At 59.0% G+C, this 16986-nt stretch overlaps 8 protein-coding genes across 8 annotated transcripts; 5 read left to right on the top strand and 3 right to left on the bottom strand.

Annotated features, from left to right (window-relative positions):
- Positions 1-887: 887 nt before the first annotated feature.
- IUM83_10116 (Sugar transport protein 10) lies at positions 888-2426 on the top strand (the record flags this gene model as incomplete). The annotated part of the gene is made up of 1 exon (XM_067934603.1): positions 888-2426. The coding sequence occupies one exon, from the start codon at positions 888-890 to the stop codon at positions 2424-2426; it is 1539 nt and encodes a 512-aa protein (XP_067793239.1).
- A 1505-nt stretch (positions 2427-3931) lies between these two features.
- On the top strand, positions 3932-5470 carry IUM83_10115 (Sugar transport protein 10; the record flags this gene model as incomplete). The annotated part of the gene is made up of 1 exon (XM_067934602.1): positions 3932-5470. One exon carries the CDS (start codon positions 3932-3934, stop codon positions 5468-5470), a length of 1539 nt encoding a protein of 512 aa, XP_067793319.1.
- Positions 5471-6937: 1467 nt separating this feature from the next.
- On the top strand, positions 6938-8476 carry IUM83_10114 (Sugar transport protein 10; the record flags this gene model as incomplete). The annotated part of the gene is made up of 1 exon (XM_067934601.1): positions 6938-8476. One exon carries the CDS (start codon positions 6938-6940, stop codon positions 8474-8476), a length of 1539 nt encoding a protein of 512 aa, XP_067793320.1.
- A 401-nt stretch (positions 8477-8877) lies between these two features.
- On the top strand, positions 8878-10890 carry IUM83_10113 (Vacuolar protein sorting-associated protein 33A; the record flags this gene model as incomplete). The annotated part of the gene is made up of 1 exon (XM_067934600.1): positions 8878-10890. The coding sequence occupies one exon, from the start codon at positions 8878-8880 to the stop codon at positions 10888-10890; it is 2013 nt and encodes a 670-aa protein (XP_067793323.1).
- A 468-nt stretch (positions 10891-11358) lies between these two features.
- Positions 11359-11812, bottom strand: IUM83_10112 (Aromatic peroxygenase; the record flags this gene model as incomplete). Its single annotated transcript, XM_067934599.1, has 2 exons — positions 11359-11373; positions 11477-11812. 2 exons carry the CDS (start codon positions 11810-11812, stop codon positions 11359-11361), a joined length of 351 nt encoding a protein of 116 aa, XP_067793240.1.
- Positions 11813-12017: 205 nt separating this feature from the next.
- Positions 12018-12536, bottom strand: IUM83_10111 (Aromatic peroxygenase; the record flags this gene model as incomplete). Its single annotated transcript, XM_067934598.1, has 1 exon — positions 12018-12536. The coding sequence occupies one exon, from the start codon at positions 12534-12536 to the stop codon at positions 12018-12020; it is 519 nt and encodes a 172-aa protein (XP_067793321.1).
- A 506-nt stretch (positions 12537-13042) lies between these two features.
- Positions 13043-14665, bottom strand: IUM83_10110 (Cytochrome P450; the record flags this gene model as incomplete). Its single annotated transcript, XM_067934597.1, has 1 exon — positions 13043-14665. One exon carries the CDS (start codon positions 14663-14665, stop codon positions 13043-13045), a length of 1623 nt encoding a protein of 540 aa, XP_067793322.1.
- A 440-nt stretch (positions 14666-15105) lies between these two features.
- On the top strand, positions 15106-15503 carry IUM83_10109 (Aromatic peroxygenase; the record flags this gene model as incomplete). Its single annotated transcript, XM_067934596.1, has 2 exons — positions 15106-15429; positions 15492-15503. The coding sequence occupies 2 exons, from the start codon at positions 15106-15108 to the stop codon at positions 15501-15503; spliced, it is 336 nt and encodes a 111-aa protein (XP_067793333.1).
- Between the last annotated feature and the right edge of the window lie 1483 nt (positions 15504-16986).

The following is a 16986-nucleotide window of genomic DNA, read 5'->3' as shown; positions in this document are numbered from 1 at the left end:
GTATTACTAGTCGTCACGCAGAAACTTCAGAATGGCCACATCACTGCAATGCAATGAATGCAATGGATGCTATGAAGCGCTAGCGCGTGTTAGCACCAAATTGTATACGCGCACCACTCCGATGCAAAGACCTTCGTTTTTGGTGAGCAATGTGGCGTGGAGCACTGGGTCCTATCACTGAAAGCCGAAGATGAACGCAACGCGTTTCCCAATCAACGCAGCAGCGTGAGGTTCTTCCGTCAAGTCTTTTTTACGTATGGTCTCACGAATCGTGGCTTGTGACGGTTCCGTTGCATCTCCATCGTAAACCATCTCCAGTACAGAGCTCAAATAAGACGATGAATCAAGTGGTAGGGCACGCCAACCGACTGGCGCCGGATAGAGACGCCCCGCACAGCGTGCAAAGCAGGACAACCGCCGCCTCTCTTCTGTAACTTTGGACGTCCCGGCGATCCTAAGCCGCGCCGCCAACTTCAACACTACAGCCCTGCCCACCTCAGCTGTTTCAAGTGCGTGTGTAAGTTGCATGACAGGCCGCCTACAATCCAAGAGGCTCTGCTGTTGATTGTACGGTATTGTACTGCGCTGTACATGTACTGAGCTTGATCGCTCAATCAGTGTGGCAGGCCCACCTCCAGCCAGCAGCTAGCCGTAGCTGCTGGCCTCGGTGGATTTGAACATGTGATCCTCTCCCGATCACATGTTCAAATCCACCGAGGCCATCTTGCTCTGCGGCAAGCACGTCTCGCCATTGCAGCTCCATCGACTGTGTCGCCACGTTACCCCACTATTCATTCTTCAATTCTCCGCCTACCACACAAAGCCGTTCTCCCCGACGGCCCTAGCACTGCAACTACTTCGCCTCGACCTCGACCTCCCCCTCCACAATGGCTGCAGGCGTCGTGGTGAACGTCCACAACAACGATGACGACGTCCCGACCGAGGGATCGCGCACCTACGCCATCATCGTGTGCGTGTTCGCCGCACTAGGCGGCCTCTTCTTCGGCTACGACCAAGGCGTGACCTCGGGCGTGCTCATCATGGACTCCTTCATCTACGACTACTGCGTCGGATGGCACAACTTCACCTACGCTCAGTGCACGTCGTCGTCGGCCGACCTGCCGTCGGAGTGGACGACGTTCACGGTCTGGTACAACATGGCGTACAACCTGGGCTGCCTCGGCGGCGCCTTCGTGGGCGGCATCGTGGCCGACAAGCTGGGTCGCCGCTGGACCATCTTCACGGCCGGCCTGCTCTTCTGCGCCGGCACGTCGTGGGTCTGCTTCAACAAGGCCCAGGCGCACAACCTCATGTACATCGCGCGCATCATCCAGGGCTTCGGCGTCGGCAACTCGTCCTTCTCGCTGCCGCTGTTCGGCGCCGAGATGGCCCCCAAGGAGCTGCGCGGCCTGCTGTCGGGCTTCATGCAGATGACGGTCGTGACGGGTCTCTTCCTGGCCAACGTCGTGAACATCATCGTGGAGAACCGCGACAACGGCTGGCGCACGACCAACGGCGTGGCCATGGCGGCCCCGATCGTGGTCATGCTCGGCATCTTCTTCGTGCCCGAGAGCCCTCGTTGGACGTACCTGCACAAGGGCAAGGAGGAGGCCGAGCGCGTGCTCAAGCGCCTCCGTCAGACCGACAACGTGGGCCACGAGCTGGAGGTGATCGGCGACCAGGTCGCGGAGGAGCTGGCTGCCCAGAAGGGCCTCGTCGAGCTGCTCGAGCCGTCCATCTTCAAGCGCGTGGCCATCGCCATGATGCTGCAGGTGCTGCAGCAGGCCACGGGCATCAACCCCATCATGAGCTACGGCGCGCTCATCTTCAAGGACATCACCAACGCCGGCATTTACGCGGCCTTCTTCCTCTCGGGCGTCAACTTCCTCAGCACCATCCCGGCCATGCGCTGGGTGGACACGTTCGGCCGTCGCCAGCTTCTGCTCATCGGCGCCGTCGGCATGGTGATTGGGCACTTGTTCGCGGCCATCCTGTTCACGGCTATCTGCAACGGCAACGTGGACAACGCCGGTTGCCCCAAGGTGGGCGGCTGGTTCATCTGCGTGGGCTCGGCCTTCTTCGTGTTCAACTTCGCCATCTCGTGGGGCCCCGTGTGCTGGATCTACCCGGCCGAGATCTTCCCGCTGGGCGTGCGCGCGCCGGCCGTGGCGCTGTCGACGGCGGCCAACTGGGCCATGGGCGCCGTCATGACGGAGGTGGTCAAGCTCTTCCCGCACCTCAACATCAACGGCGTGTTCTTCCTGTTCGCGGGTCTGTGTTGCATCTGCGGCGTGTTCGTGTACTTCTTCTGTCCGGAGACCAAGGGCATCATGCTGGAGGACATCGAGGCGCTGTTCCACAGCGGCCAGCAGCCCAAGTCGCCTGCTTTCGTGGAGATCAAGTCTCCGCAAGCGTCACTCGCGTGAGTAGAGATTGAATGACTGCGAGCTCGGCCGTGCTTCGAGTACCAGTACCAACTCGCCTAACATTATCAGTTGTAGGCGCCATCTCCGTTGTAGATATCAATCCCTTAGCGTCCGTAACATGTTTCCCACTTCACTTGCCTGCATTGCCAATGGTACGTCGGTTGGATATGTACCTCGATACGAGTACATGTGTCCTCTCTGGTGCAGTTGTTTGTTGCCTTCCTCGCACTCTTGTTGGCAATAGGATCTGCAATATGCTACAGTATTGTGTTTTGTGTCGCTGATAAGGACAACTTGTCGTTGCAGTCGTAGTTGCACCCGTCTTGCTGTCGTTTTGTCTTTGTTCGGGATTTTGTGCACTTCAAGGACCAAAATCGGTGACGAACACCGAAAAAAGGTCCAGTCAGATTGAAAACACTCCGTGGACCATTACCGTAACCTTTATTTCACGAGCTGGAAGGCAGGTCTCACAGCCCAAGTACTCAGGAGCCTTAGCGAAGGCAAGCACCAGCGTGTTCCGGGATCTCGTTTGCAATGTTCAACCTCATGGCTGCCAGTTGATTGATTTATTTATCCAGCTGGGAGCGACCGACATAGGATACGAGGCGCATCCTTCAGTATTACTAGTCGTCACGCAGAAACTTCAGAATGGCCACATCACTGCAATGCAATGAATGCAATGGATGCTATGAAGCGCTAGCGCGTGTTAGCACCAAATTGTATACGCGCACCACTCCGATGCAAAGACCTTCGTTTTTGGTGAGCAATGTGGCGTGGAGCACTGGGTCCTATCACTGAAAGCCGAAGATGAACGCAACGCGTTTCCCAATCAACGCAGCAGCGTGAGGTTCTTCCGTCAAGTCTTTTTTACGTATGGTCTCACGAATCGTGGCTTGTGACGGTTCCGTTGCATCTCCATCGTAAACCATCTCCAGTACAGAGCTCAAATAAGACGATGAATCAAGTGGTAGGGCACGCCAACCGACTGGCGCCGGATAGAGACGCCCCGCACAGCGTGCAAAGCAGGACAACCGCCGCCTCTCTTCTGTAACTTTGGACGTCCCGGCGATCCTAAGCCGCGCCGCCAACTTCAACACTACAGCCCTGCCCACCTCAGCTGTTTCAAGTGCGTGTGTAAGTTGCATGACAGGCCGCCTACAATCCAAGAGGCTCTGCTGTTGATTGTACGGTATTGTACTGCGCTGTACATGTACTGAGCTTGATCGCTCAATCAGTGTGGCAGGCCCACCTCCAGCCAGCAGCTAGCCGTAGCTGCTGGCCTCGGTGGATTTGAACATGTGATCCTCTCCCGATCACATGTTCAAATCCACCGAGGCCATCTTGCTCTGCGGCAAGCACGTCTCGCCATTGCAGCTCCATCGACTGTGTCGCCACGTTACCCCACTATTCATTCTTCAATTCTCCGCCTACCACACAAAGCCGTTCTCCCCGACGGCCCTAGCACTGCAACTACTTCGCCTCGACCTCGACCTCCCCCCTCCACAATGGCTGCAGGCGTCGTGGTGAACGTCCACAACAACGATGACGACGTCCCGACCGAGGGATCGCGCACCTACGCCATCATCGTGTGCGTGTTCGCCGCACTAGGCGGCCTCTTCTTCGGCTACGACCAAGGCGTGACCTCGGGCGTGCTCATCATGGACTCCTTCATCTACGACTACTGCGTCGGATGGCACAACTTCACCTACGCTCAGTGCACGTCGTCGTCGGCCGACCTGCCGTCGGAGTGGACGACGTTCACGGTCTGGTACAACATGGCGTACAACCTGGGCTGCCTCGGCGGCGCCTTCGTGGGCGGCATCGTGGCCGACAAGCTGGGTCGCCGCTGGACCATCTTCACGGCCGGCCTGCTCTTCTGCGCCGGCACGTCGTGGGTCTGCTTCAACAAGGCCCAGGCGCACAACCTCATGTACATCGCGCGCATCATCCAGGGCTTCGGCGTCGGCAACTCGTCCTTCTCGCTGCCGCTGTTCGGCGCCGAGATGGCCCCCAAGGAGCTGCGCGGCCTGCTGTCGGGCTTCATGCAGATGACGGTCGTGACGGGTCTCTTCCTGGCCAACGTCGTGAACATCATCGTGGAGAACCGCGACAACGGCTGGCGCACGACCAACGGCGTGGCCATGGCGGCCCCGATCGTGGTCATGCTCGGCATCTTCTTCGTGCCCGAGAGCCCTCGTTGGACGTACCTGCACAAGGGCAAGGAGGAGGCTGAGCGCGTGCTCAAGCGCCTCCGTCAGACCGACAACGTGGGCCACGAGCTGGAGGTGATCGGCGACCAGGTCGCGGAGGAGCTGGCTGCCCAGAAGGGCCTCGTCGAGCTGCTCGAGCCGTCCATCTTCAAGCGCGTGGCCATCGCCATGATGCTGCAGGTGCTGCAGCAGGCCACGGGCATCAACCCCATCATGAGCTACGGCGCGCTCATCTTCAAGGACATCACCAACGCCGGCATTTACGCGGCCTTCTTCCTCTCGGGCGTCAACTTCCTCAGCACCATCCCGGCCATGCGCTGGGTGGACACGTTCGGCCGTCGCCAGCTTCTGCTCATCGGCGCCGTCGGCATGGTGATTGGGCACTTGTTCGCGGCCATCCTGTTCACGGCTATCTGCAACGGCAACGTGGACAACGCCGGTTGCCCCAAGGTGGGCGGCTGGTTCATCTGCGTGGGCTCGGCCTTCTTCGTGTTCAACTTCGCCATCTCGTGGGGCCCCGTGTGCTGGATCTACCCGGCCGAGATCTTCCCGCTGGGCGTGCGCGCGCCGGCCGTGGCGCTGTCGACGGCGGCCAACTGGGCCATGGGCGCCGTCATGACGGAGGTGGTCAAGCTCTTCCCGCACCTCAACATCAACGGCGTGTTCTTCCTGTTCGCGGGTCTGTGTTGCATCTGCGGCGTGTTCGTGTACTTCTTCTGTCCGGAGACCAAGGGCATCATGCTGGAGGACATCGAGGCGCTGTTCCACAGCGGCCAGCAGCCCAAGTCGCCTGCTTTCGTGGAGATCAAGTCTCCGCAAGCGTCACTCGCGTGAGTAGAGATTGAATGACTGCGAGCTCGGCCGTGCTTCGAGTACCAGTACCAACTCGCCTAACATTATCAGTTGTAGGCGCCATCTCCGTTGTAGATATCAATCCCTTAGCGTCCGTAACATGTTTCCCACTTCACTTGCCTGCATTGCCAATGGTACGTCGGTTGGATATGTACCTCGATACGAGTACATGTGTCCTCTCTGGTGCAGTTGTTTGTTGCCTTCCTCGCACTCTTGTTGGCAATAGGATCTGCAATATGCTACAGTATTGTGTTTTGTGTCGCTGATAAGGACAACTTGTCGTTGCAGTCGTAGTTGCACCCGTCTTGCTGTCGTTTTGTCTTTGTTCGGGATTTTGTGCACTTCAAGGACCAAAATCGGTGACGAACACCGAAAAAAGGTCCAGTCAGATTGAAAACACTCCGTGGACCATTACCGTAACCTTTATTTCACGAGCTGGAAGGCAGGTCTCACAGCCCAAGTACTCAGGAGCCTTAGCGAAGGCAAGCACCAGCGTGTTCCGGGATCTCGTTTGCAATGTTCAACCTCATGGCTGCCAGTTGATTGATTTATTTATCCAGCTGGGAGCGACCGACATAGGATACGAGGCGCATCCTTCAGTATTACTAGTCGTCACGCAGAAACTTCAGAATGGCCACATCACTGCAATGCAATGAATGCAATGGATGCTATGAAGCGCTAGCGCGTGTTAGCACCAAATTGTATACGCGCACCACTCCGATGCAAAGACCTTCGTTTTTGGTGAGCAATGTGGCGTGGAGCACTGGGTCCTATCACTGAAAGCCGAAGATGAACGCAACGCGTTTCCCAATCAACGCAGCAGCGTGAGGTTCTTCCGTCAAGTCTTTTTTTACGTATGGTCTCACGAATCGTGGCTTGTGACGGTTCCGTTGCATCTCCATCGTAAACCATCTCCAGTACAGAGCTCAAATAAGACGATGAATCAAGTGGTAGGGCACGCCAACCGACTGGCGCCGGATAGAGACGCCCCGCACAGCGTGCAAAGCAGGACAACCGCCGCCTCTCTTCTGTAACTTTGGACGTCCCGGCGATCCTAAGCCGCGCCGCCAACTTCAACACTACAGCCCTGCCCACCTCAGCTGTTTCAAGTGCGTGTGTAAGTTGCATGACAGGCCGCCTACAATCCAAGAGGCTCTGCTGTTGATTGTACGGTATTGTACTGCGCTGTACATGTACTGAGCTTGATCGCTCAATCAGTGTGGCAGGCCCACCTCCAGCCAGCAGCTAGCCGTAAGTGACACCTCTATCAAGTTGATTGTACGGTATTGTACTGCGCTGTACATGTACTGAGCTTGATCGCTCAATCAGTGTGTCGCCACGTTACCCCACTATTCATTCTTCAATTCTCCGCCTACCACACAAAGCCGTTCTCCCCGACGGCCCTAGCACTGCAACTACTTCGCCTCGACCTCGACCTCCCCCTCCACAATGGCTGCAGGCGTCGTGGTGAACGTCCACAACAACGATGACGACGTCCCGACCGAGGGATCGCGCACCTACGCCATCATCGTGTGCGTGTTCGCCGCACTAGGCGGCCTCTTCTTCGGCTACGACCAAGGCGTGACCTCGGGCGTGCTCATCATGGACTCCTTCATCTACGACTACTGCGTCGGATGGCACAACTTCACCTACGCTCAGTGCACGTCGTCGTCGGCCGACCTGCCGTCGGAGTGGACGACGTTCACGGTCTGGTACAACATGGCGTACAACCTGGGCTGCCTCGGCGGCGCCTTCGTGGGCGGCATCGTGGCCGACAAGCTGGGTCGCCGCTGGACCATCTTCACGGCCGGCCTGCTCTTCTGCGCCGGCACGTCGTGGGTCTGCTTCAACAAGGCCCAGGCGCACAACCTCATGTACATCGCGCGCATCATCCAGGGCTTCGGCGTCGGCAACTCGTCCTTCTCGCTGCCGCTGTTCGGCGCCGAGATGGCCCCCAAGGAGCTGCGCGGCCTGCTGTCGGGCTTCATGCAGATGACGGTCGTGACGGGTCTCTTCCTGGCCAACGTCGTGAACATCATCGTGGAGAACCGCGACAACGGCTGGCGCACGACCAACGGCGTGGCCATGGCGGCCCCGATCGTGGTCATGCTCGGCATCTTCTTCGTGCCCGAGAGCCCTCGTTGGACGTACCTGCACAAGGGCAAGGAGGAGGCTGAGCGCGTGCTCAAGCGCCTCCGTCAGACCGACAACGTGGGCCACGAGCTGGAGGTGATCGGCGACCAGGTCGCGGAGGAGCTGGCTGCCCAGAAGGGCCTCGTCGAGCTGCTCGAGCCGTCCATCTTCAAGCGCGTGGCCATCGCCATGATGCTGCAGGTGCTGCAGCAGGCCACGGGCATCAACCCCATCATGAGCTACGGCGCGCTCATCTTCAAGGACATCACCAACGCCGGCATTTACGCGGCCTTCTTCCTCTCGGGCGTCAACTTCCTCAGCACCATCCCGGCCATGCGCTGGGTGGACACGTTCGGCCGTCGCCAGCTTCTGCTCATCGGCGCCGTCGGCATGGTGATTGGGCACTTGTTCGCGGCCATCCTGTTCACGGCTATCTGCAACGGCAACGTGGACAACGCCGGTTGCCCCAAGGTGGGCGGCTGGTTCATCTGCGTGGGCTCGGCCTTCTTCGTGTTCAACTTCGCCATCTCGTGGGGCCCCGTGTGCTGGATCTACCCGGCCGAGATCTTCCCGCTGGGCGTGCGCGCGCCGGCCGTGGCGCTGTCGACGGCGGCCAACTGGGCCATGGGCGCCGTCATGACGGAGGTGGTCAAGCTCTTCCCGCACCTCAACATCAACGGCGTGTTCTTCCTGTTCGCGGGTCTGTGCTGCATCTGCGGCGTGTTCGTGTACTTCTTCTGTCCGGAGACCAAGGGCATCATGCTGGAGGACATCGAGGCGCTGTTCCACAGCGGCCAGCAGCCCAAGTCGCCTGCTTTCGTGGAGATCAAGTCTCCGCAAGCGTCACTCGCGTGAGTAGAGATTGAATGACTGCGAGCTCGGCCGTGCTTCGAGTACCAGTACCAACTCGCCTAACATTATCAGTTGTAGGCGCCATCTCCGTTGTAGATATCAATCCCTTAGCGTCCGTAACATGTTTCCCACTTCACTTGCCTGCATTGCCAATGGTACGTCGGTTGGATATGTACCTCGATACGAGTACATGTGTCCTCTTTGGTGCAGTTGTTTGTTGCCTTCCTTGCACTCTTGTTGGCAATAGGATCTGCAATATGCTACAGTATTGTGTTTTGTGTCGCCGATAAGGACAACTTGTCGTTGCTTTTGGCGTATTGCTAACCAAGTTTGGGATTTGGTCCGATTTGATCCGTCCAAAACGCTGCGAGAATAGGATTTTGTGCACCGTATCCAAAGGCAGAATGGAGCTCACACTCGACGCCGCGCTCAAGGCGGACGCGCTGGCGGCGTTCACCCGCGCCGTGGAGCTCGCGCTGGGCTCGGCCAGCTCGGGCCGGGGCAAGGTGGTGCTCGCAGTGGACGCGTCGCAGCTGGCCATCTTCGAGCTGCTCGCGTACGGCGCGGGGGGCAGCGAGTTCTACGACAGTCTGGGCATCGCGCGCCTGCTGAGCGTGCAGCTGCAAGCGGGCGACGCCGCGCAGCTGCAGCGCCAGCTGGACATCTCCACGGACCCGCAGGCCAGCCAGGAGCAGGGCCGGAAGGCGCTGGACGTGGCCGTGGTCGCGCCGCCGCTGCCCACGGTGGCCAAGCGGCTGGCCGACGCGCTGCGGCCGCTGGAGCTCGTGGCCACGCGCCGCTGCGCCGTGCTGTGGCTGCCGGCGGCCACGTCGGACGTGACGCTCGAGATGGAGCGCCAGGGCGTCGCGGGCTTCGTGCGCCAGGCCAACCTGGCGCTGGGCCTCATCCCGGTGGACCGCGGCGTGGCGGCGCTGTGCCACGACAGCGTCTTCGGGGAGCTCTACGTGAAGGGGGACAGCCGCGCGCTCACGCACGTGGTCCGGAGCGTGCTGGCCGTGGAGAGACACACGGGCCAGCGCATTCTGGACGTCACGTGCCACGGCTTCTTCGCGCAGCGGGTGAAGAAGATGCTGGAGCTGGCCCACCGCCAGCAGCAGAAGATCAAGATGGGCCGCGCGGCCGGAGCGAAGGCCGCGGAGGCGGACGTGGCCACGCCCATGGATAAACTGGTGGTGATCGACCGCATGGAAGACCCCTTGTCGATGCTGCTGACGCCCATGACGTACGAGGGACTGCTGGACGCGCTGGTGGGTGTGAACCATGGTGTCGTCACCTACGAGAAGGAGGAGGAGGACACGGAGGACGCAGCAAGTGAGCGGCGTAGCAGTGCTAGTAGCAACTTGAAAGACGAGTCGACGACGGGAACGACGACGACGACGCAGAAGGTGGTGCTAAACCACCTCGACGCGCTGTTCGACGAGATCCGCGACGTGAACTTCAACTTGGTGTCCAACCAGCTCGTGGATGTCGCCAAAGACTTGGCCACTGAAGTGCGTGGCAGCTCCGCGGGGTCTACGGCCGACTTGCCAAAAGACAGCCAGGCAGCTTTCCAGAAGGTGAAGGCTCTGCTGGCCAAGGCGCCGCATTTGGTCAAGAAAAAGCGATCGCTAGCTCACCACTTGCAGCTCGTGCAGCGTATCCGTGAGCTCAGCACGCAGCTCGCACTGCGCGGATGCGTGGAGACAGAAATGACCATCATGAGTGCCGGCCCGAGTGCATCATCTGCTGCAGCCAAGGACGTGGACAGCTTTTTGGAGGAAGCCATCCTGCGTGAGCCTCCTTTGAATCTTTATGATGTGATCAAGCTGCTCTGCCTGTGCTCTCTCGTTCGTGGAGGACTGAAGCCGGATACTCTGGCCTGGTATCGTCAGCAGCTTTGCCACACTTACGGCCACCAAATCCTGCCCCTGCTTGTGCAACTGGAGAAAATGGATCTGCTTTCCGTGGAGAACCGCTTCGACTTCCCGAAAATGCGCAAGCAGCTTTTGCTGATGCGCGGCGCCCTGGATGACGAGGACACAAGACATCCTTCGGATATCCACTTTATGTTTCCCTACACGGGTTACGCACCAATGAGTATTCGCCTGCTCCAAGAATCACTCGGCATGAAATACAAGACGCTGGGAAAGGACCCAACATCGTCGCTCCTGAGTATTGGTAGCGGAAGTGGGAACAACTCCAGCAGCCATCACAGCATGTCTTCCGAAGCTCCTTCGAGCTATGACAGTGTGAACGGTGGCAAACGCACCAACGTGCTGGTATACTACGTTGGCGGCGTGACAGTTGCAGAGCTCACGGCATTCCGCTTTTTGAACCAGAAGCAGAGTCAGTTTACGTTCTTCATCGCAGCTACCTCTATCTGCAATGGCAGTCGCCTTCTACGTGCCATTTACTGAGCGGGAAATGCGAGGAAAGTTGAGGTGAGGACACTTTAAATTCGTTAATCGTTTGATTTTGTATGCATAATGTTCCTGCATCTATGGTATGGCATGGTTCACTCGTCTAGACTACCACTGGGCTCAGCAAAGCAAGTACCTTCAATTGCAGAGTGATCCACAATGCTCGGAACAGTGTGACGGGCTCCCTGGGCTTTTCGTAGTCATCCGGAACCCGCTCATCGACCAAGAACGACCGTGCGTGGGCTACCGAGATGCTGGTCGTGACATCATCTCCCATGACCAGAAGCATGACCGACGATTCCGAATAGGAAGTGAGAGCTCGTTGGACGGTGAAAGTCTCCTCGAAGTCGGGTGTGGTAACGGCGCTGTCGGCCTCACGCTCGCGGCGATACGCAGCCAATGTCGTTCTGGTGATATGCTGATCCTTGTTACCACGTGCAAGTAGACTGGTAGCTAAAGTCATGTTCACGAACGACGGATCTGTTCCTTTGCACGAGTCATCATGGACGAGCGAGGCATCGTGCTCGATAACATTGTGCTCCCCCAGATCAGCGAGAGAGAAGGTGGGTGCCAACGTGCTCACCAGGAATTCTGCAAGGGACAGGTCCAGGTTGTAGACTTCCACTAGAGCTTCTTGGAGCAGCAGAGGTGTCACGTTCTTGCCGTCACGCGGAATATAACCGTGGTTTGCAAGAACGTTGAGTGCTGGACAGGGGCTGCGATGATTCTTGGCTGCGCTGTTCTTGATCCCCGATACATCGTCACCACCGGGACGAAAGTACTTGTGCTCGCCTGTGAGGTCCAGATGTTGTGGAGTGATCAACTCAACTTGGTTCCAGGAAAAGAGCGCGTTGAGCACCACTGCGAGTAGCAACGGCACCAGGACGAGGAATGCCGAGTTGGCGGTTTGCTTGGCCATGACAAGGCGAAACGAATTTTGACTGGATAGTGTACGGAGACGAAGGTAAGGACGTGGTTGAGAAGAACTGATCCTGGGTTGAATACCTTCGCTACGTACGTGGGATATGATGGAGGTACCAAGGTCGTTGGCATCAAATCGTACGGGATAGTTTCAGTGGATCATGGACTCGCAATATGTAGGACTACGTGCAGGAACGAACACCTTAGCCCAACCAGGCCCGGAATTTGAGCTCGGCAATGGCGAGGAGCACGCTGGTGATCGTTATCGGTGTCTTGGATGCACGGAAGTCGGCAGGGATTCGTTCATCCACTAGAAATGACCGAGCGTGCTCGACCGAAATGGCCGCGCTGTTGAAGTCGCCCAAGCCTTGCAATACGAATGACGCTTCGCCGTTGGCTACGAAGCTCGCCAATGCACTCATACCGAACTCCGGATTATCCCGGGCGCACTCGATCTCCCGGCGGCGGCGAAAGCGGGCCACCGAGTGTTTCGTGAGTACTCGGTCGCTACGGCCTCCGATAACTTCAGCGCCCGAGAACAGGTCATCCACGAGGGTCTTGTTGACTTTGAACGGCTCCACTTGGAAGAACGAGTCGTCATGGACCAACGACGCATCGTGATCTATGAAGTTGGGGTTGCCCAGGTCCGCAAGCGTGAACTTCGGCGGCAACGCGAGGAAGATAAGGTCCAGCAGCCTCTTGTCGAAGTTGTAGACCTTCATGATACCTTTGGCCCAAGACTGCGGGAGTCAAGCTCTTGCCGTCACGAGGAATGTGACCATGGTTTGCCAGGGCGTTGAGAGCTGGACACGGGCTGCGAAAGTACGCGAACGAGCTGTTCCCGGGCAGGCCCCAGACCTGGTCGTCCGCAGGTCGAAAGTATTCGTGCTTCCCGGTTGTCAAGGGTTGAAAAGCTGACGACGGAGTCGAGTCGTCGACCATGAAAAGCGAGTTGAGGGTCACTGCGATCACGCACGTCAATGCGACCGACAACGCTGCGGTGGTCGTCATGGCGCCGACGACTGTCGAGATGTTAAACCGGTCGAGCGAATTCGACAATGCGTGCTGCAAAACCGCAAGCTCGAGTCGAACGCAGCGGCGGCCGTGTCGACCATGGGTGTCACCAGTCAAGTGTTCTACATCTTCCAAGTTCGCTGGTTGTCGTATTCGATTTAGATTAGTGGAAATGAGAAACATGGATGTAAAGTAGACGCACGGGCCGGATCGTCTAGCCGGCTCGCTGCACTTTGCAAATGAGCGGGCCCTTGATCTGCAGCAGCGACGACACGTCGTACGTGTAGCTCTTGGGGTTCTCCCGCGTTGTGAAGTGGTATTTGCTGAGCATGTAGGCCATGACGGTCTTCATCTCCAGCATGGCGAACCGCATGCCCAGGCACGTGCGCGGCCCGGCGTGGAAGCTTACGAACTGGAAGGCTGACACCGGGCGGATCGTCAGCTCGCCAGTCCACGGGTCCTGCATGAGCCACCGCTCTGGCTTGAACTTGGACGCATCTCGGCCCCAGACGCTCTTCATCCGGCCCAGCGTGTACGACGGGATGTAGACGCGCGTGCCCTTCTTGACGAACGTGCCGTCCACGAGAGTCGTGTCTCGGTTCGCTTCCTTGGCGTTGAGAGGCACCACCGGGTTCAGGCGCAGGCTTTCGCGCAGCACGGCTTCCAGGTACACGAGGCCTTCGACGTCGTCCATGGTCGGCACGAAGCTGGGGTCGCTGAACAGCCGCGGCAGCTTCTCGCGCAGCTCCTGGCGCAGCTTGGTCTCGACCTTCGGGTTGCGGTTGAGCATGATGATCAGCCACGACATGGACAAGGCCGTGGTGTCCTTGCCGGCCAGCAGCACGACGACGGCGACGTCCCGCAGGAAGCTGGCGTCCAGCGGCGTGGCCGCGTCCTCGCCCGAGGTCTTCTGCTCGTCGTGCGCGTCCAAGAACAGCGACACGACGTCCTTGGTGCTGCGCTGCGGGCGCGGGGGCCACTCGGCCGCGGCCGCGTCGGGGTTGAACTTGCGCTCCATGTTCTTGTTGATGATGGTGAAGACCATCTTGTCCAGGATGGCCACCTCCTGCGCGAGCTCCTTCTCGCTGCCGAGCTTGAGCGCGCGCTTGAGCTTCCAGAGCCAGTCGGGCGAGTGGAAGCGCAGCTCCAGGTTGTGCATGATGCGGGCCATGGCCTCCATGAACTCCGTGTGCTCGCCGCCCTCGAGCGCGTTGCCCTGCAGCCCGAAGGCGATGTCCGTGAACACGTCGAAGGCGAAGCGCTGCATCACGTCCGCCAGGTCCACGGGCGCCCCGGTGCGCGCGGCGTCGCCCAGCAGGCGCCCCAGCACGAGCGTGTAGTCGTGCACGCACTGGCTGATGGTCTCGCGGAAGGCGCGCATGGTGAAGAGGCGGCTGAGCATCTTGCGCTGCGCCAGCCACTGCGGGCCGTCCACGGCCGCGATGCCGCCGCCCACCATGTCGCGGAAGATGGCGTTCATGCGCTCGCCCTTGTCGAAGACCTCGAACTGCGTCTTGAGCACGTCCTCGAAGGCCTCGACGCTGCTCACGACCACGAGCGGCGGCGCGCCCAGCACCTGCAGGCGCCACGTGCGGCCGCCGAAGGCCTTGCACTGCTCGGCGATCCAGTCGTGCAGCCGCGGCAGCTCCAGGCTCATCAGGTCCAGCGTGTTGCCCAGCACGGGCAGCGTCGAGGCCGGCGCCGGCAGCCGCCGGATCGCGCGCTGCCGCTCGTCGGGCACCAGCAGGTACACGAGCGCGGCGGCGGCCGCGGCCGCGGGCAGCGCCACCCACAGCGCCGAGGAGGAGGACGACGAGGAGGCAGAGGACCCGCCCATGACCAGACTAGGATACCGGTACGTTTACTGTATTACTGTACACTTGGGCCGGGCACTTGCGTTGTGAGGTGGCGAAGCGATGCGATTGACGCTGCTTGTTGCAGTGTCGCGTCTCTTTAGCGCCAGATACTGGTGGGTTCGCTAGGGTTTCGAGACGCAAACCCTACGTGGGGTACACGTGACGTTAAGTACTATAGCCAAGTTGGTGTGCGGATTAGGTTCTCACCCATGAAATCAAACCCTAGTTGATGTGTCGCGGCCACTTCAACTGGCTGCCTCCATGTTCCGTGGGTCCAGTCCCAACGACACCCAACGACCGCGATCTTCTCCTTCTCTTCATGGGCGCGAGGCCTACGCCAACGCTGACGCTGACGCGGCTGTGGCTCTTGCTGGCGCTGATCATGTCCTCACGCACGTGCTGCGCCCGCTCCCCGAGCCACCTGCGCGTGCTCCCGGCGGCCGACGCGGCGCAGGACGACGACCACCACTACTTCCGCCCGTCGGGCGCCGCCGTCTCCGGCTTCCCGCCGCCCAACGCGGCCGCGAACCACCGCAGCCCGTGCCCGGCGCTCAACTCGCTGGCCAACCGCGGCTTCCTGCCGCGCGACGGCAAGGGCCTGACGCCCGAGCGCATCCGCCGCGCCATCGTGGACGTCTTCAACGTGGACGACGCGCTGGCGGAGCGACTCACGCGCCCGCTGCCGCCGCTCTTGACGCTGGCGGACCTGAGCGTGCACGGCTTCATCGAGCACGACGCGTCGCTGGTGCACGACGACTCGTACTTTGAGGGGGACCCGGCGCAGGTCAACGCGACGCTGGCGGACAGTTTAGTCGCTAGAGCGAAGCAGGGGAAGCTGGACAAGCACGCCATGGCGGCGGTGAGGAGACAGAGGGAGGCACAGTGCAAGAGGGAGAACCCAGAGTACGCGCTGCCTGTGAAGGGGCAGGCGGCGGCCTACGGAGAGTCGGCGCTGCTGCTGCTCGCCATGGGGGACTACGAGTCCGAGACCATCTCCGTGGAGGCCGCCAGGGCCTTCCTGGTGGACGAGAAGATCCCCGACGACTTCAGGAAGAGCGACACGCCCATCTCCACGGCGACGGCGTTCTACCTGGCTGCGCAGATTAAGTTGCTGGCGTCGCTGGGGTGGGGCGCCGCAGTGGAGAAGGAGTGACGGGAGGTGGCGGACTGGGAGCAGAAGTGAGACTTGTCGGCGCAAGGAACGCCTCGCCTTGACAGGCATGGTTTGCTCCGCAGCACCTTGAAGAAGGGCAGTTGTGGGCTCGACTCACTTCTGCTCTGAGCGCCCACGTGTCTACAATGTACTACGTAGTCTCTACTTCTACTGTAGTCCCTCTTTATTGGAGGTCCCCGAGCTCCCTATATCTACTGATAACGCGAAACGAGTGTATACTGTGAGCACACATTGCCACTCGCGAGTGAGAGAGTGAGGGTCTCACTCTCTCTTTTGCCCCGTAGTACGCACGACAACACTGGCTACAAAATACCAGCATGAATCAGGGTTACGCTTTACTATTGAGTACTATGACAACGGCGTTCCTCTCCGTTATCGCCGAGTCAACGACAGCGACCGGATCCAAGACGACACACTCCATTGTTCAAGACGTAGGCCCTTCATTCATTCAAAGCCATCCCGATATATCGACCAAGAGATTGCTGGTTGTTGACGGCGACGAAGAGCGGGCGCTACTCAATATATAGCCTCGTGAACGCAGTCAAGTTGCTGAAAGTTTCTCCGCAAACGATCAAGAGTTAGATTACGAAAGGAAACTTTGCGGACCAGTCTTTTACGGCTCTTTAAGACCTGGCAAGACCAATGAGGGTAACGCACAGTTCACCACGTGGGTGAAGAACGTGGACGATTTCAGCGAACGAAATCCAACTAGGCAGGTATCGATTTACAAAACCCAGAAAAAGCACTAAGCCAACGAAGATCTACTCGAGGTGTTCAAAAAGCAAAGCTGCCTTCACAGACGGAGAAGGCCTCCGCCAACTTGCAATCTGAACATTAGTTGAGGCATATATTCGCCTGACGACGTGGGTCGCCTTTTATTCAATCGCCACCAAACGACAACAGTTTTAAGAACCCGAACTGGAATGTTTGGACTAAATACCTGGCAGGGAATAATGTGCTGCATCGTCCGATGAAAGTCTCGATCTACCAGGCATTGCAAATCAATACGCCGACACAGGGTTCGTTCAGGTTAGTGAAAAAGCGAAGTTAACCCCACAAACGGACAAGATTGCCTCAAGAGCTGCAGGACTGGCTGATGAATGCCTATTTACCTGACGACGCGTATTC

The sequence above is a fragment of the Phytophthora cinnamomi genome (genome assembly GCF_018691715.1).
Source record: "Phytophthora cinnamomi strain GKB4 chromosome Unknown Contig29, whole genome shotgun sequence".
NCBI classification, from domain to species: Eukaryota; Oomycota; class Peronosporomycetes; order Peronosporales; family Peronosporaceae; genus Phytophthora; species Phytophthora cinnamomi.
Note: the sequence above shows the minus strand (reverse complement) of the source record. Positions and strands in the feature narration are given on the sequence as shown.